Here is a 24,676-nt window from a genome sequence, read left to right as displayed (position 1 = left end):
ATCTATGGTTCAACCTGTAATAAAACTGGGGGGAAATCCGCTAACTAACCTATTATACTGTCAAAACTTCTGCTTCCAGCTAAAAGCAGAGAACTGAATATATCGTCCAGATTAAAAGAAAGTAGATTATTATAAAAAACTCCTGGTCTTCTATATTTTACTAAATAGTTTTGTGGTAGAATTACATTTTAAAAGAAGAAAACAAATACATCTTCATACATGTGTATTTGATCAAAGAAAAAAAGCGAGTCGGAAATACCGCCCTCTGTGGGCTACTGACTACATTCTTGCCCAATAATAACTCGCTTGTTGTGTGATTGATGTGTGAGTTGACCAATGAGAGAGGGGATTACGGCTCCTGGGCGGTAGTGGACACAGCTGATTTGCAACCCGCTGAAGAAACTGCAGAGAAGAAGAGAAAATGTCGCTGGCTTCGACGCGGACCGTTCTAGGATCAGTGTCCTTTTAGGAAAAACTAGAAGGCATTTCGGTGAGTGGGACTGCCGTCACTAGTTGCACCCAAGGTTAGGGCTTGTGAATTTGGTGTGTCCCGTCCAGAAACGCAAAGGTCTGCCTCAGTTTCGCCAGCTTTGTGTAACGTTTCAGGCTCGCCCCACAGAGAAACACAGTGGGAGCAAGGCAGCCATGATGAATGTTAGACACTTTAAATGCGGACGCGTTGATGAAATTGGCGTCTTTAGCTGGTAGCTTTAAAAGTCAGGCGCGGTTGCTACATCAAGTATCAGTTGTTTTTAACTTCTTCTAAACTTTCTGAAGTAAACTTTACTTTTTTATGTTACTTAAAAAAAAAAAAACTTGTTTGCACATCAACGCTGGCCATCCGTGCGAGTGGGCGCGAGACTCAAACTTATTCATCTCGATTGTTCCTGCCTTTCAAAGCTCTTATGAGTTTAATTGTTTTACGTAATCTTGAACAGAAACATATTAGCTCTTTGAGCTAAAATACGGATGTTTTAATTTGACTCCTCTCACAAAGCAGCCGAGCTGTGACCTCTAACTTGCACCATCACTTGGCTGCTGTAAGGTGACGTTGTAAGGTGTAGCACGTGCTGATGATGCAGTCCTTTCAGTTGCTAAACTGTACGTGAAGCCACAGGTCTGAGATTTTTTACATTTTGTTTATCCTTTAATAATTTATTTTCCACATCTTCCACACTCAAGTTGATGGTTGGACGTAGGAGAGCATTGTTTTTTCTCTGAATCGTCTCCTTGTGTCCCAGATCTCTAGATTGACATATATACTCATTAGCCTCTGTATTATTAGGTCTAGTACCGGGTTGGAGCCCCTTTTCTCTTCAGAGCTGCCTTTATACTTCAAGCAGTTGCTCAGGTGTACCTAATGTAGTGGCTGGTGACTGTATGTGCATCTATAGCACTTTGGAAGTGGTATTGTGATTTTCCAGGGGCTCTAAAAATCTGATATTTTTTATCACATTCAAAAATAGCATAACCAGTATCACATGTAAGAAACTAAAACCAGGAAATTTGGAGGTCATTTGTATCTCCCGCACTCAGAATATTTCAATCATTAATCAATTTTCTAATACATGTCTTGAACAATTATTTGGCTTGATAGTTTTGATATAACCAGGTTATTTCCAACACTTTACTAAAATACACTGACAAATGAAACTGTTTCTGTGAATCAGAAAAAAATTGGAAACATGTAAAAATGCAGTTCATCGAGTTGGTTTTTGTTTGTTTTATGACAATAGAAGTCTTCGTTTATTATGAACATTTCCTGCTTTTTGAATAATTCAAATGTCATTTGAATACATCTCACCTGTACATTTAACTCTGTGGACTGCAGCAAATGTACGTTATCCTATTTACTGACAGACTAATATGTCCTAATTTATCTTTTTCTTCTTATCTACAGAATGGCATTTCTGCTGTATTGTTGCCATGAGTGAATACAAGTGTCACACAGCAGGACAAAACAAGGGAAAAGTAAAAGTTTAGGTTTTACCTGAACGATAAGGGAGTCAGCTGGCATATGTTCCCGTTTTGTAAGGTCAGCTTTAACTATAACCATTTAAGCCCATAAGAGTATACTGTAACACTACATGGGCCTCTAGGGCAATCTGAACTGATAATTAAAGCCTCTTCTCCTTCTGCTGCAGTTAGCAAGGTAATATTTCAACAAAGACATGGACCCATCTGCCCGAATGGTGAGCCTGGATAACCAGGGGAACGTGGTTTTCACAGTTGTAAAGCCAGTTATGGGCATATTTCAGGTGTCTTCAGAGCAAAATGGCAGTGCTCCACAAGGGAGCATGGGTCTACAGGGTTTAGCTGAAAGCACATTAGTCCTCCCTCAGGCACAAGGTCAGCCTCCACTAGACCAGAACCAGATGGAAATGAACACCATACAGCCTCATATTCAGCCTCTGATGCAGGTTTCTGCCCCAGTCCAGACTGAGAATTTACCTGCGAATCAGGATCTCCCACAAAGCTCAAGCGAAAATACAGAGTCCGCTAGCCAGATCGCATTTGCTGAGGTTTCATCACTCCTGGATCCCAACATGAAAGGATCAAAAGCTCGTAAGTAGCCAGTTGTTTGAAATCGCACTGAATGTTTTTCAATCTTATGGCTCCAAGTAAAATACAGTGAAGTGAAAATTTTGCAAAGTAATGTAAAAAGAAAGTACACTGTCAGTTTTAGGTTTTGCATATCAGAACATTAAGTCCTTACCAGTTCTTAAAACAATGTAAATAATACAAATGAAAGATTGTGTTAAGTGTTAACAAAAACTAAAACAAAATACTGAAGCAGTGAAAAACTAAGTATACCCTATGATTCAGTAGCTTATAGAGCTACATTTAGCAGCAATAATTTGAAATAGTTGTTTACTGTGTGACTTTCAGCCTCTGGTATCATTATGGAGGACTTCTGACTAGGGGTGGGCAGCAGAAAAGGTAGAAACGATATAAATTTGGCCAACGAACGGTAGAGATTTTGACTATACCCCTCTACCGTGATAGCGCATGTTGATGGTGTCATTGAGCTGCGCCTGTTTTGGTCGAAAGCATTGCAGCGACTGCAAACAACATCATCTGCAAATTACTGCGGCTCCTCCACTTCCCTACCATTGATTCATTAATGCTGAATTCTCTCGCAGCTGCTCTATTCCCATGTTGTGGCAGTATATTAATAACTAACCTCGTATTGTGGATGGATTATCTCAGTTGTTCTCCTGACTGAAGTTTGATCCGTTTATAGCATCCTGCTATGCAATTGCATTTGTCCCCAACCACCAGAAACCCTCACGTTAACTTTTATCGAGTGGAAAAAGGTTAGCGTTCATCCTTCAGCTTTACTGTGCTAATGTTATGTTAACTAGGGCTGCCACGATTAGTCGACTAGTCACGATTACGTCGACTATTAAAATCGTCGACGAATGATTTAATAGTCGACGTGTCGTTTGAAGCTTTGTAAGATCACAAAAGACGCAGGTAGTAGGATTTAAGAGTGTAATAACGGACTGAAACAGAAGATGGCAGCACTGCATGTACAAGGATGCCAGCTGCCGTTAAACCCCGAAGAAGAAGTAGCTCTGTCCCAGAATTCATAGTGCGGCCCAGCTCAGTTTCCAACAATGGCGGCAGCTAGTTAGTTTTAATATTACTCTTATTATTCTTTCTGGGTCACAAAATAAACGTTTAACATTTTCAGGTGAGAATGTAACTGTGTAAACCTCATATCTTATCAAGACACCACATATTTTCAAAAGCGCTCCGACGTTTTCGGAGACGTCTGTTACCCACTAGCTCAATAGCTAGCTGGGGGCAAGGTTCACTAGAGCCGCTGAGAACACCGGACTCCTGGCAAATCGTTTTCAAACCCACCGCCGTCTTTCGCTACTCAGGTTTAACATGAATAAGTCACTTAGATAACTTAAAAATGTTATTGTTTGGCTTTTTTTAGTATTTTATTTGTTCCTGAGTAAATCTGTTTGGCTGAAATTAAAGTTATAGTTTTTACACAGCTGAATAAACATCAAGCAGACAGCTGATTATCAGAAGTGTGAGATGCTCGAGAATATACTCCGGTGTCCTGTTATATTTTAGATAGCAAGAAGTTAAACTTCACTGAAACAATCTGTAAATTTCATTAAAATTTAATAAACTATCATCTTGTCTTTATTTTTAGTTAGCACATACCTTAAACACTTAAAGCTGTAAGCTAATGATAGTTATATAAGAGCAGATGCTGCTGGTGCAATAAGCTGTACGCTGTACGTCCAATGGATGCATGATCTGATTAGTCGACTAATCGCAAAAATAATCTGTGAATAGTCAACTATCAAAATAATCGTTTGTGGCAGCCCTAATGCTAACATAGCTGTTTTGCTAGCGATCACGTAGGACATCATTATATATCAGCTAGTCTGATTTCAGTAACCCTACAAAAGTCACTGCTGTTTACTTTTTTGTCTTCATTTATGTTGGAAGTGATAGCAGAGCTGTATGTTTTAATTTTTTCATTAATCTCTCAGTCAGAACATGCTATATCATGTTTAGGTGGAAACTAGCGAGCTAACTTCCTGCTAACTTCTCACTCCGTTGAATTTAATACATTCTGTTTTCATGGATGCCTGGATGTTAAACTTAATTGTTACACCTGATAAAGCAGCAACGCTGATCATTTTATTAAAGATGAAAGAATTTAGACAGTTTTTAACTCTCAGTGATGCCGCAGTTTTCGTTTGCCTATTTTGGACCCAGATTACTCCGCAATGCTCCTGACTTCGGCAGCCATAATGCTCTGGCAATCCATCAAGCGGTGCGCCTTCATAGCTTACCAAAGTCGTACTAAAACATTTTTGACAGATTTCTGCACGCCGTGTACAACATAAAATTGGTTCGAGGTCAGTAAGCACAACCAGAATTCATACATAAGGCACAATGTCAATTTTTGAGAAAATTAAAGGATTTTACGTGTGCCTTATAGTGTGTAAAATACGTTATACAGAAGAAAAGAATATATTGCGATATATATCGTTACCGCACATGCTTCAAATTATACCGCGATATGGATTTTAAGCCATATCGCCCAGCCCTACTTCTGACCTATCCTTCTTTACAACTTTGCTTAGTTGACTAAAGTCTGCAGGTCATTGTTTATGCACAGCTCTCTTAAGGTTCACACCATTTTAGTTTGGTTAAGGTCTAAGGACTTTGGGCCATTCTATAGATTCGCCCCTGTGCTTGGGCCTTGGCTGCTTTGCAGATAACCTCGCCTCTGACTTTATGGTTGACTCTGTGATTGCTCAGTTTAAAAATGGCCTTGTAACCCTTTCCATGGACATTAACGATTGCTTCTCTAAGACCGTTGCTGAGGTCTTTCCTTCTTAGCATTGTGTTACCGTGAACCTGAATGCTCCAGACCATCAAACTCCCAAAACATCTGCTTTTATACAGGTGCTCACACTTAATAATACTTATACTGTTAATTCCCAGAGAAAAACTAAGAGTTTGCTTATTTTTTAAGACACTCTAAGGATCAGAGCATTTTTCCTATATCCTGATATGTAAAACTTTAGAATCCAAAGAGGCTGTGCTTTCTATTTGCCACAACTCCCTGAAGTCATTTATTCAGCAAATGTATAATGTTTCCTTGATTCTAGCCCTTACAGTTTAAAATGTTAGATTTTAAAAAAACAATTTCCCTGTTCAGCTTTGATCAGATGCTGTTTCATTCTAATCCTGCTGTGCTGATTTATGTCCCTCTGTTTTGCTCTAATTTCAGGGAAATATCTCATCTCATATGATGAAATTAAAAGGCGTCTGCAGGCTCCAGAAAAGATGTCCCTGCGGTCTTTGGCAGCGTACACTCGGGTCAGCAGAGGACCAGCCAGCAAGAAAACACTCCTGGAGTCACTTAATGTACTCGGCCTCACGCCAAGCACAACTACCTCTGTATCCTCGTCCTTCTCCAAACTCACTGAAGGTTAGAGGTGTGTGTGTGTGGGGTGGCGTGTGTGTAAAGCCATGTTTGGAATTGATAATGAGTTTGAAAGACTCGGCTGCTTATTTGGTTAATTTATTTTTTAGGTGACACCAGAGCTCTGTGTGACGATATGAAGGATTTTGCCCATGACTACATTGACTATGGCAACATGGCAAAGCAGCTTATCCCAGAGACAAATACAGTTCAACACTGGTCCAAAATTATTGAAACAAAGTACGTCTTTCATTACTGTGCGTCCTGTATAACGTGGTTACTGTGCTTGTGAAAATAAAACATCATAATTAAGCGACCAGTTTACATTAACACTTTCCCTTTTTCTCCTAGGAACCATCTTGAGGATATGAGAAAGTGTTTTAGGGACCCGGTCAACAGTGGTGCATTCGACAACGTCACTCATGGCCTCGGTCTTGGAATGCTTGATGTTGCACTGGACATGATTATTATGGTAATTGAACAGCAGATTCGCATCCTGTCTGGTGTCGCAGCATCTGACCCGGCCGACTCAGGTCCACAAATGCGCCGTGTCCGCAGACGCCACCGCAAAACTCGCTCGATGGACAATGAGAAGCTTCATAAGGTGTCTGGAGGGGAAAAAGAACAAGGAAAGCTCATTTCAAAAGCCAAAGGTCGAATCAGAGCCAAGAAGAAGATCAGACAGGAAACTGTAGCTTCTGGACCTGTGGAGACCCAGGCAGAGCCATGCAAGCCAGATGGTGTGGAGAGTAATGTCCTCACTCTGGTGTCTGTAGGTTACGAGACTGTATCCAGCGGCCTCGGTTCAGTTGGACCCGTTTGATACTTGCTCACATGATAAGTATAAAGACCCAGTCATAGTGCTGTTCAAACTGATTCTCAGCGATCGGACAGAGGTCGGGGTAAATTAAGCTCCCCACTGTAATGAGCGCAAAATCATCACAACATGTTACATATTGGTGTCAGGCTTTAAGGAGCTATTCACTTTCTTCCAGAAAGTTGTAATATGTAGTCAGAGCCACAGCTGGTTAACCTACCTTATCAGTAAGGCTGGAAATACACACAGGCTTGATGGCTTTTTTTTTTTTTTTTTTTTTAATATGTATTTCGTTTCAAAGGTGCATATTTAACATGCCCAAAGTTTAAAATAAAGAGGTCAGCATATTTACAAGTAAAGCTCAGGCTTCAGCCACTCTAAAGCACTGAATATTTTGCACCCACCTTCTGTTAAAACCTTGTGTTTGCAAAGAGCAGAAACTCAAGACAAAGGTAGGATAGCTGTGAATTCTTTAAAGCTGTTGTAGTAGTCATGAAATAAGAAATACTATAGCTGAAAATGGGCACAATAGGATTTAACAACCCCCTCTATTATTTGTTCAATCCATGCACAAAAACAAGTGTGACAAGACAAAGTTTTCATGGCACTCTGTGCAATAGTTTGTTTTTGTTGTTGTTGTTGTTTTTTTTTTTTTATTAAAGCAAAGTAAATGAAATATGGCTTTAACCTTATGTTTTGTTTCATTTGGATGGACTTTTTTAAAACCGTTTCCACTTTCTGTGCTAAGTTAGGCAATCTGGTGAAACTGCTGCATGTTTACTGTGTACCTGATACAGCTGTGGTGTCAGTCATCTCATCTCAGCCTTTGCAAGAAAGCCAATAAGTGCATTTTCCAAAATCTCCAGATATCTTTTTAAATTGATCATTTGCTGCTTCAGTAACAGGTTTTGTTTCTTGGTATCAGTTAGAATCCAATCATACATTATTTTTTCAGTCAACAGAACATCTGGTACATGGATAATATCAAATGTAGATTATATTTTTTTGGCTTGTGGTACATTGTCTCCTGTTTTAATGTTGTATTTATTCCTTAGATTTTCACGTCTGTACTAGAATACTGGAAATAGAGGTTTTTACTTGAGTTGAGTAAAACAGGATGATCTAGTTTTAAGAATTGTCTTCTGTTGTTCTTTTTGTTATCTCATAAATGGAGCAGGAGCTATCAGCTGCAATATTAAAGTTCATCTGGGAAACCTAGAGTGTTGCCACCCTACCTGTTTAAACAGCCTTGCTGTCTGAACCCACCCCCTCACTGCTATGGCAGTTGCATTTGATGATGGGTAAGCAGGTTAATGCCTCTTCACCCTGTTCCTTGAAATCCAGAAAAGCAGTTTTTGCAAATTGGCAGAGTGCACTGTCTGCAGCAACATTTAGAAAAGCTGTACTAGCCAAAGTCAAACCCACATAAATACTCAAACCTCTCAAAAGAATCTTGTTTTATAAGCAGATGAATAACTGCTTTTCAGTGCGTTTCACCTGTTGTTGTAATAAACTCATCAGATTCAATTCTAATCCAAACTGACACAACGGGGAAAAATCACGCCTAATAATAAGGTTGTATACAAGAACAGATGTCCATATGTCTGTGCTGTTTTGACTTGGATTTTTATAGAAGGTGAAAGGCATTACGGGAGTATAGAAATACACTCAGCAGAGTCAGCCAAGTGCTAATACCTTAACAGTGCACACGCACACACATCCACAAGCGGTGTGTGGAAGAGAGAACAGCTTTAGTGAGGATTTGCTCTGTATTAACCCTGACAGGGAACACAGAGTCAGCTGGAGCACAAGGAAGCCAGAGTAGATAGACCTGTAGGAAAATAGAGGGGAAAAAGCAACAGTGCAGGGAGGTATGAAATACACTGTCGTCAAAAGGACGTATAAGTTGAAATAGGGGGTCCTCCAAGCAGCAGCTAATGACTCGAAAATACGGCACTAAAAGAAAAAAGACGACAGCTTTTAAAAAGTGCTGTGCATTTTGAAATATGTCGATCTAAGATAGGTACGACTGGTCCAGAGACGGCAGCACGGAGCACAATGGGGCACCCCAATGTGCCCCTCTCACACAAACACATGCATTCCCAGAGGGACAAAAACAGATCCAGTCGACTGCAACCTTACACACCAAATGGTGAGTAGAAGAGTAGCATGACTGAATATGTTACACTGTAAAGAAAATTGTTAGAAGTCACAGATCGTAGATATTGGCTTTTGATGTTGTTGTGATTGCAACACTAACAATATGGAATAGCACCTGCATGGTGGTGGTTGTTGTTTTTGTGCTTCACATAAAACTGTCTGCACTTAGGTAAACAAGATGTTAGCTGTCTTGTTTGAAATTATTTTTTTTGTATTTATAACTAAGATAAGATTCAAACCAACAAGCTCTCCTGTAGTTTCTATGAATTTGTAAAGGGCCATTCCAATTTTCATAAAACAATTTTTAACTGGCAATGCTATGTTCAGCCTGTTCTTCAACATGTGTTTTCATCAGTCCAACCAGTCTTTGTTGTTAATTCCTGTGCAATGTGACAGTTGCACAACCCTCAAGTCTGAGCTTCATAGTGCACAACCATGAACAACAATGGCATCGATTTTTTTCCATTTACATCACTGCTGTGTGGTAATACAGTTTATATGCATGATAACTTCACTCCATTACGTCTTCACTTAAATGGATTTCACAGTGAGAACAAAGCTGAAATGTGTCTGATCACAGTTATGTTACAAGAGCAACACTCTAACCGAAGCTTTATACTTGGTGAATGATCATCTTTTCTGTACAAACAATGTTTTTTGTATCCAAACATGAACTGATGGCCACAGCAGAAGAGAGTGTAAATCAGATTTGATTAGTTAGCAGTGAGGTGTGCCAAGCTTCTACTGCAGCACTGTTTTGTTAACTCTGTTTTTTCTGCTTTGCACAAGTATATGCAGGCTATATACCGATACTAGTGTATATATACACACACAACAAAACCTTTAATGCAAGTTCAGCAGGTCGTGCAGTTGGATATTAGTATTCTACAAATTTGACTGTTGTCTAGTAAATTCAACTAACTTCAAATCCAAATTGTTTGGCTATAACCGGTAAGGATGGCAGACCTCTTCTTATGAAAGATTTATATTATATTATTGAGTATCTTCTTATGATTAGTAAGCTTTGATGCTGATCCTCAGTAGTTGTCCAGACATCCTTTTACATACAGTTTTACAAAAACACAGTAACACTTTTGACATTGTATATATGAGAGCTTACAAAACTGACCCTAATTCTCTGAATTTTATATATATAATACATCCTACTTATTAATACTTGGCTTACCTTTTTTTTTTTTTAAACATCATTTTTAATGTCTATTTTGTATCTAGGGAAAATGTTTTATGCTTTTTAACTTTGCACTGTCTTTGTTGGTCTAACTAGAATCCTGTACATCTGGTACAAACCTGACCCTAACCTTCTCCAATCACAGTCCCACAACTTTCCATCTAGCTCTAACTTTTAAATTGTCCATCTTTGTAGTTTAGCATCCAAAATCTCACCTACGTGTATTGCTTGCTATCAAATATCACCATGCAGACACTGCTTGTTCAGAGTTAATCGTTGTGTTTGATTTATTTAAGTCTGGGATATCAAATTTAGGGCCCACCAAATGGTCCAGTCTGGCCTATTGGATAACTCTGTAAAAATATAGAAATTTTAAAGAAGAAGAGCATAAACTGTATTTTCATTTATTTTACTTTTTATTTTACATTTATTTTGTCTTCTAACTGACAAAGACCGTAAGTAAGAGTAAGTAACAGATAAACCATTACTTTAGAAAAATAAAAGCTTTTTTATTATTACTACTCGCCCAGTGAGTCTTGTTGATGGATTTAAAAAACATTTACTACAGCAGCATTTCTTTATAACGCAGAAAAGCTGAGACATATTGTTAAATTGTACTTTTTTTGTCTATAGACTTCTAAGTAAAGAAAGACAGAACCAATTGGAGGAATTCTTTAGGTCATTACTGTAGGCAGTGGTTTTACTGGTCTGCCCCTTGATGTAAAATGAGTTTGACGCTCCTGCTTTAAGCTAATCCTTGGCTTTCTCTTTCTGTGTAACAGCATTAACAAACAGAATGCTAATAAACAGTAAACAGTATAACTGCTAAACATGTGACTCAAAGCAGCACCGGGCACAAGTTTAGCTTCAAAGAGCTTTTCTCATAGGATTACATGGTTCAGCATGTACTTAAAAAAATGCTGATCAGTTGAATGTAAACAAGAAAGAAGCTGACATCTAGATTTCGTGTGTGGAGGTTTTACACGAGGAGCACCTTTTTCATGTTCTTATATTTACTGTTCAAAGTGCAGTAAAACATTATTTCTCTCGTGCTTTGTTTCATGCCTTGCCCAGCTCTTTGTAACATTCATATTTCTTATGCCATCCTTTTATAATTCTTAATATTTCCATTTTCCTGATTGCCCCTGCAGACAACTTAAACAATGCCTTAGGCGCTATCAGAGTCCTCGGTGTGGAGCTCATTGAAGATGAGCTTAAACCCCATTTGAACACAGTGATGGCCAGCATTAAGGAGAAGAGTAAGTTCCTTTAGGTATAACACTATGCAAAGCAATATAAAATATTTGATGGCTTTTGTTTGTTTTTTGTGTGTGATGTAAATCTAATGAGGGGTTAATGTCACAGGTGCATGCAATGTATACGAACATGTAGGAATATTTAACAGCACCTATATCATAGGCCGCAAAACCACACTGATAAGAAATGGCCCCATGAAGCGAGATGTGCAAGGCAGTTGTAAGCACTAAGAAGAGGTTAAGCTATATTTGTGTCTCCCAGCAAGTCAACAGCAGGATAAGAAGGCGGCAGAGGGAATTAAGCGTCAGAGAGGTCACGCAAAAAAAACAGATTACAAGATTCAGTTCAGGTAACTTGACATATAGTCTATGCAGTCTCTTAAGAGACAAACTCTTCTAAGGCTATATAAAGGGAATCCAACAAGTGTTGGTAGTGTCAAAAATATTAATTCTTTTTAAATATGCAATTCCACTTGTGTCCAGAGAAAGGTGCTGCTGAGCAGGTGGTGATCAGTGGGATCTTGCCAATCCTTGCTCTGAGCCTGAGAAGCAGAGGGCCTCTGAGTGTGCTGACTGCAAAACTAGTGGCTGAACTTGCCAGGGAATGTAAGTAATCAATGCTTATATTGTTCTTTATCTATGTACAGTTTATTATTTAATACAAATAAAGTATAATGTTAATCTATAGGTTTGCTGGTGAACCCGAAAGCTTTCTCTCTCTGTTGCTTCAAGTGTTATTAGTCTAGTACAAAGTCTTCTTTCTTTACTGTATATTATTTATCAATACACTTTATCAAGGTTTCTTCTTCTTCCCATCAGCTGTGATTCGTAAAGGTTTTGGTGACACGGGCTTGGTTGCGGCTTTGTTGTCGGTCCTGACCAGTTCAGACCAAGAATTGCTTTTCCACGCAGCGAGGGCCGTCTCACGCATGTCTTATGATAGCGGTAAGTTAACACAGTCTGAAGCTTCTATCAAATTCAACACTGCATTTTACATTTGCTTTATGCTATATATCAAATGTCCTGGATTTATTTATTTTTTAGTTAAACAGTACTGAAATAGAAAATACAATCTTATTCATTCTCTTTATGGAAAATAGAAAGCAGCCAACAGGGTTTCTGCTAAATGTTTGACTTACAAAAAATCTGTCAATGTGAGGAAATTTGTTTAAAACAAGTCCCATGTAAAAGTAAATAAATAAAGTTGGCTCAATAAATTGATTTAATATTCAGTGCTCACTTTCCCCTTCAGCTAAGCTGCAGCAACTATTACTACGCCAAGGTGCGGTGCCTCGTCTTGTTGCCATCCTGCTCCAGTTTCCTGATAAGGAGGCCCTGGGGGATGTGTGCCTTCAGGCCCTCTGTAACATCAGTGGAATGGGATTAGCAGAGGAGGCCGGAAGGGTGTGGGAGAGAGGAGCATCTGTGAGGCCGGGGGAGTCTGTGTTTCACGGCGTTTCTCCTCACACCTGTGGTTTTGACTCTTCTGTGACTCTGGTGCGTGTGTCTCAGTGGGGGCCGGGTCAGTACGCAGTCAGCATCGAGGTTTTCCAGCGCTGCTCGTCCTCTTTCTGGAACCTTCATGGGAACAAACGGACTGCTCACTGGTCCCCCTTTTCCAGCTTTGGAAGCTGCTCAAATTTGTACAAGCTGCTCAAGTTCTCTACAAGGAATATTCCACGGACAAAAAGTCTGAAAACCCGTGTGTTCCACACTTTCCTCTGAAATCTGGAAATACACAAATGTCTCTGGGCTCTTCCCGTTTACTTTAATCAGAATTTTTTGATTTCTTCTTCTTGTTTGCATCTACTTTGTAAGGTTCAATCAAGGAACTATTTATTTATGTGTATTTTCAGAAATGCTAACTTTTGCAACTACATGCATCACGACACGGATTAGGCAATTCTGCTGTTTTAGTGTCACACTGTGCTGTTTAAATTTGGGCAATAAGTGAATCAAGGATTAGAATAAATAAATCACGTTACATCTAAAACTTTCTATAGTGATGAACTCTTCATGTTGAATCATTTCACAAGTGCTTGAAATAATTGTGAATTCCTATTCAAAGGCAGCAATACTGAGAATGTTGTTTTCCTATGTGTTATCGCTAATTCAACTTTGTGCTAAATCTTTGAACGTTTGGATATCTTTGGGAAGCTTTAAATAATAAAATAATTTCAAATTATGTGTGTAAGTGTCTGTACTGAAGTCAAACTTCACAATTATTTTTGTTAAAGTAATTTTCAAGCATGAATAACGAACGTTCAGAAACATTGTTAGCAAATTTTTAAGATTGTGCAAATTGAGATAATAACGGACCATTTTTCATTTAAATATATAAACTGGGTTTCTTTCTCTTTTTTTCTTACAAATGTACACTCACTGGCCCCTTTATTATTTATAGCTTGCTATTACTGGGTTGGACCTCTTGTTGCCTTCACAAATGCTTTAATTCTTCATGGCACAGATTCAACAAGGTGCTGGGTCCGTATCAACACGATCATGCGCTTCCTGCAGATTTGTCAGCTTCACATCCATTGTGTACAACAATACTCAGTTGGTTCCAAATACATGCAGAGAAAATATTTACCACACCATTATAACATCTGAACTGCCAAAGCAGGGTAAGATGGATCCGTGCTTTTATGTTACTGACACATTCTGACCTTACGATTAAATGTCGTAGCACAAATTGAGTCCTCATTCCTACTCTTTAATTTTGGTGAGTTTATAGTCTCAGTTTCATGTTAGCTGTGACACCTGATTTGGTCTTCTGCTGCTCAAGCCCATCTGCTTCAGAGCTGTGCTTTCAGTCATGCTCTTCTGCACAAATTGGTTGCAATGAGTGGTTATTTGAGTTAATATTGCCCTTCTATCAGCTTCTATAAGCTGGCCACAATCTCGCACTCTTCTGACCTCTTATCAGCAAGAGAATTGGTGCTCACTTGATGTTTCATCTTTTCAGACTATTCTCTGTAAACCTTAGCGCCAGAAAATCCCAGTAGACCTGCAGTTTCTGAAGTATGTGGGAGAGTGTGTCTTGTGCCAACAACCACACCATGTTCAAAGTCACTTAAATACACTTTCTTCCCCATTCGTGCATCCTGGTCATGTTTCTTGTAAGTACGATGATATGTCTAACACCTGCATATTTATGCTTTCTTTTTTTCTCTCACCCACTCTGCCATGTGTTCATTGTTTCAACGTTATTCAGGATTTCCTGCACCATATCACCTACCCTGTATTTTCACCCTTTTAGCTTCAAACTACAGGGACACTATATCTGCTCCTGGACTATTAATATATTTTAAGCAGCTTTTAAAGTTCAGGGGAAATGTCTGGGAAAGCCACTACCACACTGAAACAGCCATGAGCAGCCTCTCAGAAACAGTGTGATTACTAGAGCTTAACACTAGATGGCAGACATGTGCTTTGGAGTTACCTGTATAGTATTCATATAGTCTAAATATAGAATAAATTTAAAGGCAGTTTATGACTTTGAACATAAGCCTTCACACATGGATTGAATTTAATAATGACAAGCCGCTTGACTGCACACCTCACCAGGTATGCAAAGATATTTACATAGATTCAATTAGTCTGCCTTGCTTTGCAGATATGAAAGCAGTTTGGGACAGTACCTAAGTTAAACTGAATGCTTATCCCTTGCCTGCACATTTGTTAACTAGAAATGCCAACACAAGGATAGACACAAGTGTAGTCAAGTGTATCTTGCTTCTCGATCTTTCTCCCATTTCTCTTCTTATAATTACCTCTCTTATTGGTTTCATCCCGCCTGAGGCGTTCTAACGCAGGGGCACGTCCTCTAATCAATCCTAACTTTATTACTCTGGGAACCACTTAAATATTTGATGTGAGATGAGATGAGCCTTGGAATTATTTACAGGTAGACAAGAGTTGCACATACCTGTTACTAACGACTGTCTTGATCGCCCTCTGGTGAAAAACGCTTAGCTGACGTCTTGTTTAGGGGAATGAAATGGATATTTACGTAAGAACACAGGATAACAGACAGGCTACCATTTATGAATTCTCATTACTTAGGATAATTACCTCATGATTGCCTGTCTAAATCTAAAGACACTTGGTCAAGTTATGTCTGATGAATCAGGGCCTCAAGGTTGAGAAGTTTTAACTAGGTTAAAAGGATTTCATTTAAAGCAGCAGACTACCTTCTTTACTTGGTGAAATCTGTCAGCGTGCTGCTTTTGTGGCTTTCAGCCAAAAGCATTCTGCACACTGCAACACAACAAATTGGTTAAAAAAAAATAAAATAATGGCAATCTTTTTGGCTAGAGGACACTTGTAAAAACTTTCAAACAGTAGAAGGTTTTGTAAACAACCCTCTAGCTTTTTTAAAGCTCGCTGAGCAGGCTATATATTTATTTAAAAATTAGATTAGATGTAAAGATTTGGGGTTAATTAGCAACCAGCATCAAAGTAAGGGCCCAACATAAGCTGTGGATTGCAAGTTAATTCATCTCTGTAAAAAGATCTCCTCAGAAAAATGCAGGGCCCAGTGAAACATCTGTGGTAATTCTAGCTGTTAGCTACAGTGAAAGGTTCATGGACAGCCCTGCTTAGTTAGCATACAGTATGTCTTTAGTGGTTAGTTACTCTGTTTCCATATGCTTTATTAGCTAGTTTAGAAAGATGGCCTCAGAAAGAAACACATTTCCTTTTTTGTGGTCTTTTTGACCAATTGTAACAAGCTATAGCTGGGAACACTGGCAGTTGTCAGAGAGAGCCCTGGTCCTTTGAATTCTTTGGATTATACCTGAACGAAGAAAGAAACAGATACCAGCAGGAGCCTGCTCATTTTTCTTGTTGCTTTTTGAGTGTGTTTAAAGTTCGCCTTAAATGCGTAGCTGGTGCTTTGCAGTCAGTGTCTAGCAGACAAACCTGTGTGCTTACAAAAAACTGGCAGGCAGTTGAGGTGGTTTAGGTATGGCTAGGATGCCTCCTGGGACACCTCCTAACTGAGGTGTTTTGAGCATGTTCTACTGGGAGGAGGCCATGGGGCAGACCCAGGACATACTGGAGAGATGATTATATGTCTCAGCTGGCTAGAAATGCCTTGTTGTCTCCTCGGGAGAGGACAAAGAGGTAGTCCGGGTAGAGGGAGGTTTGGGCTTCTCTGCTTAGACTGCTGTCCCTGCAGGTCACAGAGAGACCAGATCCATCTTCTGCCGGACAAGAGGTAGAAGATAAAAAATATCTCTGAAAAGGTGTTTGCATTTGTGTAATTTTTAGCACTTTAGTCTTCCATATGCCACAGGATAACAACAGTAAAAACTGACTATCTGCCCCTCTAATGTCAAGATCTGTTTTCCTAGTTCTTGTTTTTGTCTTTGAACAAACATATGATGAGCTGCACACATGAAATGTTTAATCAATAGCTCCAATTCCACTCTGTAATGGGAGATGCTAGAAGCATGCATATATTATTTTTAATATAAAACTTATTAATAATGCATGATGAATTTTGCATTCTGTGCCCTCAAACCCCGTTAACATGGCTGAAGACTGTTATATTGCTTGTCTTTGCAAATAAGTCATTTAAACTTTAATCCTGTTGTTTTCTGCAGAAAGAACTCCATGTAATTGCATTAGGATTTCATTGTGCCTCTAATTATGGCTTTTTTCATTTCCCTTTCGTGGCCCTTGTTATTGTTGGCCTATAGTACCCTTAAAGGATAGATACAGTGACACAGCTTGCTGACTGACTCCACACACATCATTCATTTGATACGGACAAACTACAAATAACTACAGAAAACCAACAAAACATCTGCATACATACACACATCAACACATTTACACGATGCTTGGGTGTCAATCCGCCACTCAATGGGTCAAATCACTTTGATAGAGCTTTCCTCGGGGGATTGCTCCTTGTCTTTAAATATAACAGGTTTGATTGTCAAGCAGACAAGAAAACAAAATTCTCCCCCTCTCTGACAGCCTGCTGCCTTTTCAGTCAGGCAAAATCTCACTTATGGACCTTTGTGACAGGTCGATGACAACTCTCATCAGCATAGAGTCCAGATTAGCATTACCCAATCGATTCCTCTGACAAGTGCAAGAGAGTTTTTGGACAAATCCACCCGGCTGTATTGTGCACTTTACCGAACTCAGAGTTAGCAGAAAAGTTAGACAAGAAGTCTGAGAATAAGTTTAAACCTAAAGCTAGGGGAAAGTGACATCGACACAGATCGACTGGGAGAGGAAGATAAAAAAAAATGCAACAGGCACACAGTTCTTCTAGAACTTGTACAATATTGGGTAGTCACTATAACAACTACAACTCATTTCTTCAAGTGATGCTGTGTAGTTTTGACAGGACTGATTTTTAAACATACATGCAGTTTGAAAACATTATCACTTCAATGTTAAGTGATTCAAAATTGTATCACCGCTTATTGTTGAATTATTCATAAGCTGACAATTAGAGTACTTCCTGTTATGAATAATCAAGATACTTTACAAAGTCAGAACTGTAGAGACTCATTATGACAAGTGACAACACCTATGATTACTGACACGCAAGCAAGAACAACTAAGATCACTGCATCCAAACTGAGGCCAACTGCAGTTTGACCAGACAATATGAAAAATTACATTATAAAGCTGCTCGGTGAAGAAACTGGAAGATTGTTGCCAAATAAAAATGACTCTAAACACAGTTGCAGCAGCAAAAATGCACCATTGTGTCGGCACTCACAGACACAGTGCCAATGCTACTAACTTGACAGCAAAGATACTATTTGCACTATCTAGTTCTGAAAACTGAATAGCAAAATGCTTTACACTTGGCACTGGGGTTGACAGTGAAAATTACAATTTGTACAACAAGTTACAGAACTCAATGTTTATGGACAGTATCCAAAAAGGGGGAAAGAAAACTTGCTAATAAGTACAAAAAATGCACGACAAAACTTGCTAGAATGTGATGAATATTGACAGCTCATTGTTAAGTTAGATGAGACCAAAATAAATGTGCTCAGCTAAGATTCAGCATGTTTTGGCATGAACCTGGCCAGGGATACCGCAGTGAATGCATAGTGTTGTCAGTGAAGCACTGAGCTGAGTGTGATGATACGTGGCTGCATGAGTGGAAAAGGTATCGGGGAGATGAAAGAGATGAGATAAAATCACCCAAAATACTGGCTGACAAGATGACTCCCAGTCTCCAGGAGCCTCATGGAAAAATTCTAACATGATAATGATCCAAGCACCTGTGCAAAAAAAAAAAAAAAAAAAAAACCACACAAGAGTTTCTGAAGAAAAAAAGAGGATGGATGGTAGGGGGGACTGCCCTGGCAAGGACTGTTGCTGGACTTCAGAGAACTAAAGAACAACACAACTCCTTAAATATCCCTCCAGAAATATATGCACTTCTGGTATCCTCCCTGCTGAGGAATCTGTCCTCAAAAATAAAGAACATACTACGTTTTGAATCCTAAAATCGATAGGGGTTCTGACCTTTGTTAGATTGAGTCTCTAGTTTCAAGGTTTATTTTTTACATAAACAATTTTAAAAATACAGCCTCTGAATTATTTACAGAGGCTCCCAAGAAAATGAGCAAGAACAAGGCAGGATGGATCAATGTTTTCATGTTGTTTACGTCAAATACAGGCCCTAGCATTCAAATTTTGCAGCAAAAATTGAGATTCACCACACTGGGGATTTTTTTTCCTGCCAATAATCTATCCAATTATGGTGAGTCTGTGAGTCAGTTTCCTGTTGTTAGCTGAAAAGAGTGGCACCTAGTGTGGTCTGCAAAGTTAGACATGTTGTAAAGTCAAAGATGCTCTTCTGCATGACATGGTTTTGAGGAATTACTGTTGCCTTCCTATTCCTGCCCATTCTAATGCTTGGTTTGAACTTCCCCTGGTCTATATACCTTAATGCACTGAGTTGCTCTCATTGGCTGAGACATATTTGCATTAATGCAAAGCTGAATAACTCACCAGCCGTATAATAAGTTGGCTGATGACTGCATAATGCACAGTGAAATAGCTATTATAGTAGCTAAGAAAATTCCTGCTAGTATATGTAACTGATAACACAGCTCAAAGCTCGAGACATCTGGGAAAGTTTGAAGCTTTTCTTGCTAATTTTTCTAAGACTGCTTGTGAATGTTTTTATTTGTGTTACCTGGAATTTTTATTAATGAAACCTTGATGGAAGTGAGACTTCCTGAATGAAAACTAATAGGTTTTGCTAAATAGATAATTTGAGAATCTGTGAGAAATTATTCTCCTTATTGAACTGTCAGTATAAAAGCTGCTATTTTGAGCTCTCAGTGGATTACTGTAATGCCACCACAAACACCAAAATGAATTGCTAGCAAGAAGCAGCGCTCCTCTGCACTGATTGCTGTATCGTTGTTAACCAAAAGTTGTCTCCCATTGACTAGTCTTAGCAATTTTCTGCTCCCAGCTTCAGTACCTGCACTGGAAACACGTCAGTGTCATTTCACTTATAACACAACAGCAACTACATGACAAAAGGTTTTAATTTTACAGCATTTTTTATTAAATCTTTCCTTTTATTACAACACATGGAGTCACTCAGATGCCAAAATTTTAATCAAAAGATGACAAACTTGATACTAAAGGGGAAAATTAAACTGAACTTGACTTGTTGTGATAACAGTGAAAACAGCAAATTGAAATTTCATCCAGTCTCAGATGGCACACCTGTTGCTGCCGTGTCACACTATAAAGCTGTACCGGGTTATGACAGGCAGATGTTAAACTGAACACCAAGCACCAAAGAGCCTACCGCGTCCCAGGCAGCTTATTTTTACCCGGGGATGTCAGAGTGCTGAATGGTCGGCTCAAACGCCGGCTCCTTCACTTCTATTTCTGTACTGACATCACAAGCGAACGCGGCACAGATGTAGCTCTCTCCTGCTGCTCTGAGCGACAGAATAAGGCTAGTACTGGAACAGGCAACAACAACCACGACCAAACACCGAGGCTGAGCTTGAGGCTTGTGTTTGCACATGTAAGTGTGTGTGTGTGTGTGTGTGTGTGTGTGTGTGTGTGTGTGTGTGTGTGTGTGTGTGTGTGTGTGTGTGTGTGTGTGTGTGTGTGTTGTAGTGGATTGGTGGGAGGGGAGGCCATCTGTCCTGGCCTATTATGTCCATAAGACACACTCAACCTCATACTGTGAAACATAAATTGTGTATAAAAAGGAACAAGAACAGACCAATTCTGTATTTGGTTTCATATGGGGGTTTTATTATTAATGGCTATTTTGAAAGAATATTGCATCTTGACATTACCAGCAGGGGAAAGTGGGAACATGAACAAGAGATGGAGGGAAGGGCAGAGGAGTGGCGCACAGAGATGACACGGCAGATGGTTGATTGGAGATTATCACTGTGGGAGGAAACACCAGGAAGTCAATTAGAGGAGGGGACAGCGACACTCAGACAGTTGGAGGACCAATCAAAATTAGTTATATTTGATCATGATATTTAGAGCTGAGCACTCAGAGTCCCAACCTTGAGAGCTGAGAGAGATTATAGGCCAAAATGACCAGTACGCCCCTTTGTGAATACAAAATATGACAAACTGAATCATGGAGGACTGTAAATGTGTTTCTCTGTGTGCTGAGCTCCAAGCTGACTTAAACAGTTTTAGGAGCTTATTATTACTGAGACCTCTGACAAGTTATTTTAATCAGTGCTCAGAAAAACAAGAAAAGAACGAAGGACAAAGAGGGAGAATGGAAGATGACACGAAACGCAAACAGGAAAATATAGCAGCAACAATCAGACAAAAAGGAAACTAGAGAGTCGACTTTGACAAAACATCACAATAGTCCTCTGACTTTCTTGTCAACCATCCTTTTTTCCATCTCATTTTTTCTCTCCTTCCTGAGTCAGTGAAAGTCTCACTCACCATTTCCCTCAGCCTGCAGGTCTGCATTATGGCGTGTATTGCTGTCATTTTGCTGAATAACGATGACAGTGTTAGTAAGCACGGCTATCACTTTCTTTCATAATGACTACAGCTACCCTGACAGGCAATACCTTGGACAACTCTTTTTCACTCCTCACAAACACTTCCCACTGCAAACATATGCTCATACGGTGGCAGAAACAGCAGATAGCAAGAAGTGTTGAAACACATCACTTTTAGAAGTATTAAGGCTTCCCTGGTACGTGTGACTCAGCAGGAGTTTAGCGGTTAAGCTCGAGGCTCTTATCCCCACAAAACAAACTTTCAGTGTTTTATTTAAACTGAAGGATCTTTCAGGTACAATGGCTCTGAATACAAATGCTACTCAAACTCCTGATTGAACTGCCTAGAGCCCAAACAGGAAAAAAGAAAGTAATTGAGTTGTAAAAGCTCAGTTCTGAAGCAGGCCAATTAGTTTCAACACTGAGGAAATAGGACTTGTCAGGGAGTTTGCGAAGGGCAGACTAAGGGAGAAAAAGAAGCAAGGAGAGGCAAGGGTTTATGCTAATGTGTGTCTTAGTACTGCTCCTGTCCCGGAAAATATCGGGGCCGAGAGGCAGCAAAACCTGGGAGTGCAATCTACATGTGACCCCCTAGAGAAGCACTTTGTGTGACACCGGGAGGAGTGGCTGCTCTGCAGAAAGGGTTATGCAAATGTTTTCAACTTTCCCAAGGAGCGAGGTTCAGATTTAGCAGCGATGCATGGACGATTGGCAAAAAGTGAATATTAACTGAGAAAATAAAATTAAACATAAGAGAGAAAAGTATATTATTGGCATACCTGTTGGGCAATATGGCAACCTTTGCTTACAACCTCAAGCTCAGCATATCAGTTGGTTAACAAGGTGGTGAATTTGTAATTCACTGTGACGCTCAAATAACTTTAAACCTCAGTATATTTAAAACACAGTCACAGCCAAAAGTTTTAAAGGTCTTGAAATTCATTCCGATTAGAGAACGAAGGTCTGTGCCGTCCACTGATTGCACTCAAGAAGTGCAAATGTTGGCATAACTGTGGCAGTAGTAAAAGTTTCAGAATTGTCAAAGTCAAAGTAAATTATTGTGTGGGGACTATGCAATTTTCTAAACTCAGGAGACTACAAAAAACATTAGAAGTCATCCTCTGGGCTTAAGAAAGATTTGTGTTCAATTTTTGTGCCAATGTGTCCAATTATTGATTATTCATTTCACTAAAAATGTAAAATTATAAATAAATCTACCTCAAACTGACATTGCCATCCCCTGAGTTTTAGCAAGTGTGGGTAATAGTGCTGTTAGTGAAAAACATCAACAGCAAATGGCACCTTTGTAACAAACAAACAAAAGAGTTTCAAGGAAGAACCCATCTGTGTTCAGGCTAATCAAAACGCATTATCACTACATTTTTTCCCCAAAGCTGCTGCCAGTTGAGGTCTGACTGATTAAAGTCAGGCACAGGGCTGCTCTCTAGCAACCCTCCCAAGCCTAATTAAGATACTTGGCTGATTAGAGACTTGGCTGATGACAGCTTTCACGTTGATATCACATTGAACAACATCAGATACAAGCTTAATGGAGCATAATAGAGCACACTTTTAGCCTTTTATCCCTTTTGAACACGTCAACAAGTATAGGTGCCTGCTCATCATCTAAAAGCAACACACCGACCGTTTGTGATTTTTTTTTTCCTTCTTGCCCCATTCCCCATATCTCCCCAGAATGAAAAACAAAGCTGCCAGGCTTCCCTCCTCCTCCTCTTCTCTTATTTCCTCTCGTCTCGCCTGATCTGTCACCGAGTGTCTCCCAGCCATCACTCTGTCTGACAGACGGACTATCTCTGAGTCGTCAGTCACTCCACTGCCTCTACGCAGCCGTCATCTGTAGCCGGCAGGGACACCCCCTGCAACACACCCGTCACGCTGCAAATGAAGAGAGGCCCCTTGTCTCCTGAAATAGGGGAAGCATGAGAAGAATATATTGTACAGATTAAGGAGTCTCCCTTCACATGTGGATGTTGGCATTGCTGTGAGTGGTTGTAATGTGAGTTTTAATAGTCAGGATGAGGTTTGACCTTCAAGTTGCACCATGTCTCTTTGCTTTAATCTGATTTAGCACACTCTGCCCCCTGAACTACATTTCCCCCCCTGGTGAAACAAAGTGTTTGCATTTGTCTTATCGAAAACACAAGAACGTAAAATATCTTGTAGATAGTCTGAAATATAGACAAGTAAAAGCAAATGAAACACAGAAAAGACAAATGCTCTATCTATCATAGACATGGAACAAGTGTTGCATTAATTTCCGCTTCAGCAATGACTTTTACTAACAAAATAGAAACGTAACTTTGTTGCAAAAGTGACAAAAACATGCTTGCCTTCAGGAAGTAGAGGAGCAGCTCCCGTCACGTTTGCCAAGCCCATAAACATTTTTCAAGAGGTGATTTGCAACAAGCCAACCACAGATGTAATATTTAAAAGTCAAGTAGCTTCTTCAAATATTTTGGCAGATTAGATTGCAATTCATTTCCGACAGTCGAGTGTAAATGGAACCGTGAGATCACTTGCAGTCCCATGGTTTGTTTCCTAGACACATTTCGAGTAGGTGTAAAAGGCATTGTGTTTTTAAAGCATGATTTCTATTAGTCACAAGTGGAGTGGAGTGGTATGTGTTGACCTAACAAAATCTGGCTTGCAGTCTTTGTTTTTTTTGTTTCGTCTACCGACAGCAAAGCGAATGCATTTAAATTTTATTGCACTTTTCAAGAAAAAGACAATTCAAAGTGCTAAAGATAAGACAGAATGCTAAATTTAGAATGTTATATTAACCTAAAAATAGACTAAAACTGATTATGTAGCATAGCGATTACAGTACTGCTGTTGTGCAGTACGAAATAATAAATAGACAACATTCAAGGCAAACACAGACATGATGGAAGGTGTTTTAAGATGGGTCTTAAATGTGTCTGTGACTGTCAAGCTTTCTAAAGTGATACATAACATAACATTATGACCATTGAATCAGTGACCGACACTGATTTTCTTTTCATCAGGGCTCCTGTTAGCAGGTGGGATACATTAGGTAGTAAGTGAATATTTTGTCCAGTTTGACAAGGGCCAAATTGTGATGGCTAGTCGGAGGTCGGAGCATATCCAAAACTGCAGCTCTTGTGGGGTGTTTCCAGTCTGCAGTGGTCAGTATTTATCAAAAGAGGTCCAAGGAAGGAATAATGGTGAATCAGCGACGGTGGCATGGGCAGTACACCTCGTTAACATAAATATCCAATCAGCCAATTACATGACAGCAACTCG

At 39.5% G+C, this 24,676-nt stretch overlaps 2 protein-coding genes across 8 annotated transcripts; both read left to right on the top strand.

Moving 5' to 3' along the window:
* Window positions 1-289: 289 nt before the first annotated feature.
* Window positions 290-8,003, top strand: si:ch73-127m5.2 (uncharacterized protein LOC561202 homolog). Of its 6 annotated transcripts, XM_040039137.1 has the most exons (6): window positions 290-490; window positions 1,901-2,035; window positions 2,145-2,565; window positions 5,774-5,974; window positions 6,079-6,208; window positions 6,320-8,003. In XM_040039137.1, the coding sequence occupies exons 3-6, from the start codon at window positions 2,172-2,174 to the stop codon at window positions 6,789-6,791; spliced, it is 1,197 nt and encodes a 398-aa protein (XP_039895071.1). In that variant the 5' UTR covers window positions 290-490; window positions 1,901-2,035; window positions 2,145-2,171; the 3' UTR covers window positions 6,792-8,003. The 6 variants fall into 6 exon arrangements, with proteins under 6 accessions (XP_039895071.1, XP_039895066.1, XP_039895067.1 ...); XM_040039132.1 differs by having other exon boundaries at window positions 292-490; window positions 1,901-2,565; XM_040039133.1 differs by lacking the exon at window positions 290-490 and adding an exon at window positions 501-568 and having other exon boundaries at window positions 1,901-2,565.
* Window positions 8,004-8,727: 724 nt separating this feature from the next.
* Window positions 8,728-13,637, top strand: si:dkey-21e13.3 (uncharacterized protein LOC100150043 homolog). 2 transcript variants are annotated; one of them, XM_040039139.1, is made up of 5 exons: window positions 8,728-8,937; window positions 11,286-11,393; window positions 11,874-11,996; window positions 12,210-12,335; window positions 12,643-13,632. In XM_040039139.1, exons 1-5 carry the CDS (start codon window positions 8,844-8,846, stop codon window positions 13,113-13,115), a joined length of 924 nt encoding a protein of 307 aa, XP_039895073.1. In that variant the 5' UTR covers window positions 8,728-8,843; the 3' UTR covers window positions 13,116-13,632. The 2 variants fall into 2 exon arrangements, with proteins under 2 accessions (XP_039895073.1, XP_039895072.1); XM_040039138.1 differs by lacking the exon at window positions 8,728-8,937 and having other exon boundaries at window positions 10,130-11,740; window positions 12,643-13,637.
* The last annotated feature ends 11,039 nt before the right edge of the window (window positions 13,638-24,676 follow it).

Source organism: Simochromis diagramma, unplaced genomic scaffold, assembly GCF_900408965.1.
Source record: "Simochromis diagramma unplaced genomic scaffold, fSimDia1.1 OVJJ01000402.1, whole genome shotgun sequence".
Classification (NCBI taxonomy): domain Eukaryota; kingdom Metazoa; phylum Chordata; class Actinopteri; order Cichliformes; family Cichlidae; genus Simochromis; species Simochromis diagramma.
Note: the sequence above shows the minus strand (reverse complement) of the source record. Positions and strands in the feature narration are given on the sequence as shown.

Bases quoted from the DNA above. Each gene is read 5' to 3' on its own strand.
- si:ch73-127m5.2 (XM_040039137.1), top strand. From the start codon at position 2,172: ATGGACCCATCTGCCCGAATGGTGAGCCTGGATAACCAGGGGAACGTG. The intron at 5,975-6,078 runs GTTAGAGGTGTG...TTTATTTTTTAG, and splicing joins CTTCTCCAAACTCACTGAAG to GTGACACCAGAGCTCTGTGT. The intron at 6,209-6,319 runs GTACGTCTTTCA...TTTTTCTCCTAG, and splicing joins TCCAAAATTATTGAAACAAA to GAACCATCTTGAGGATATGA.
- si:dkey-21e13.3 (XM_040039139.1), top strand. From the start codon at position 8,844: ATGGGGCACCCCAATGTGCCCCTCTCACACAAACACATGCATTCCCAG. The intron at 11,394-11,873 runs GTAAGTTCCTTT...ACTTGTGTCCAG, and splicing joins GGCCAGCATTAAGGAGAAGA to AGAAAGGTGCTGCTGAGCAG. The intron at 11,997-12,209 runs GTAAGTAATCAA...TCTTCCCATCAG, and splicing joins GGCTGAACTTGCCAGGGAAT to CTGTGATTCGTAAAGGTTTT.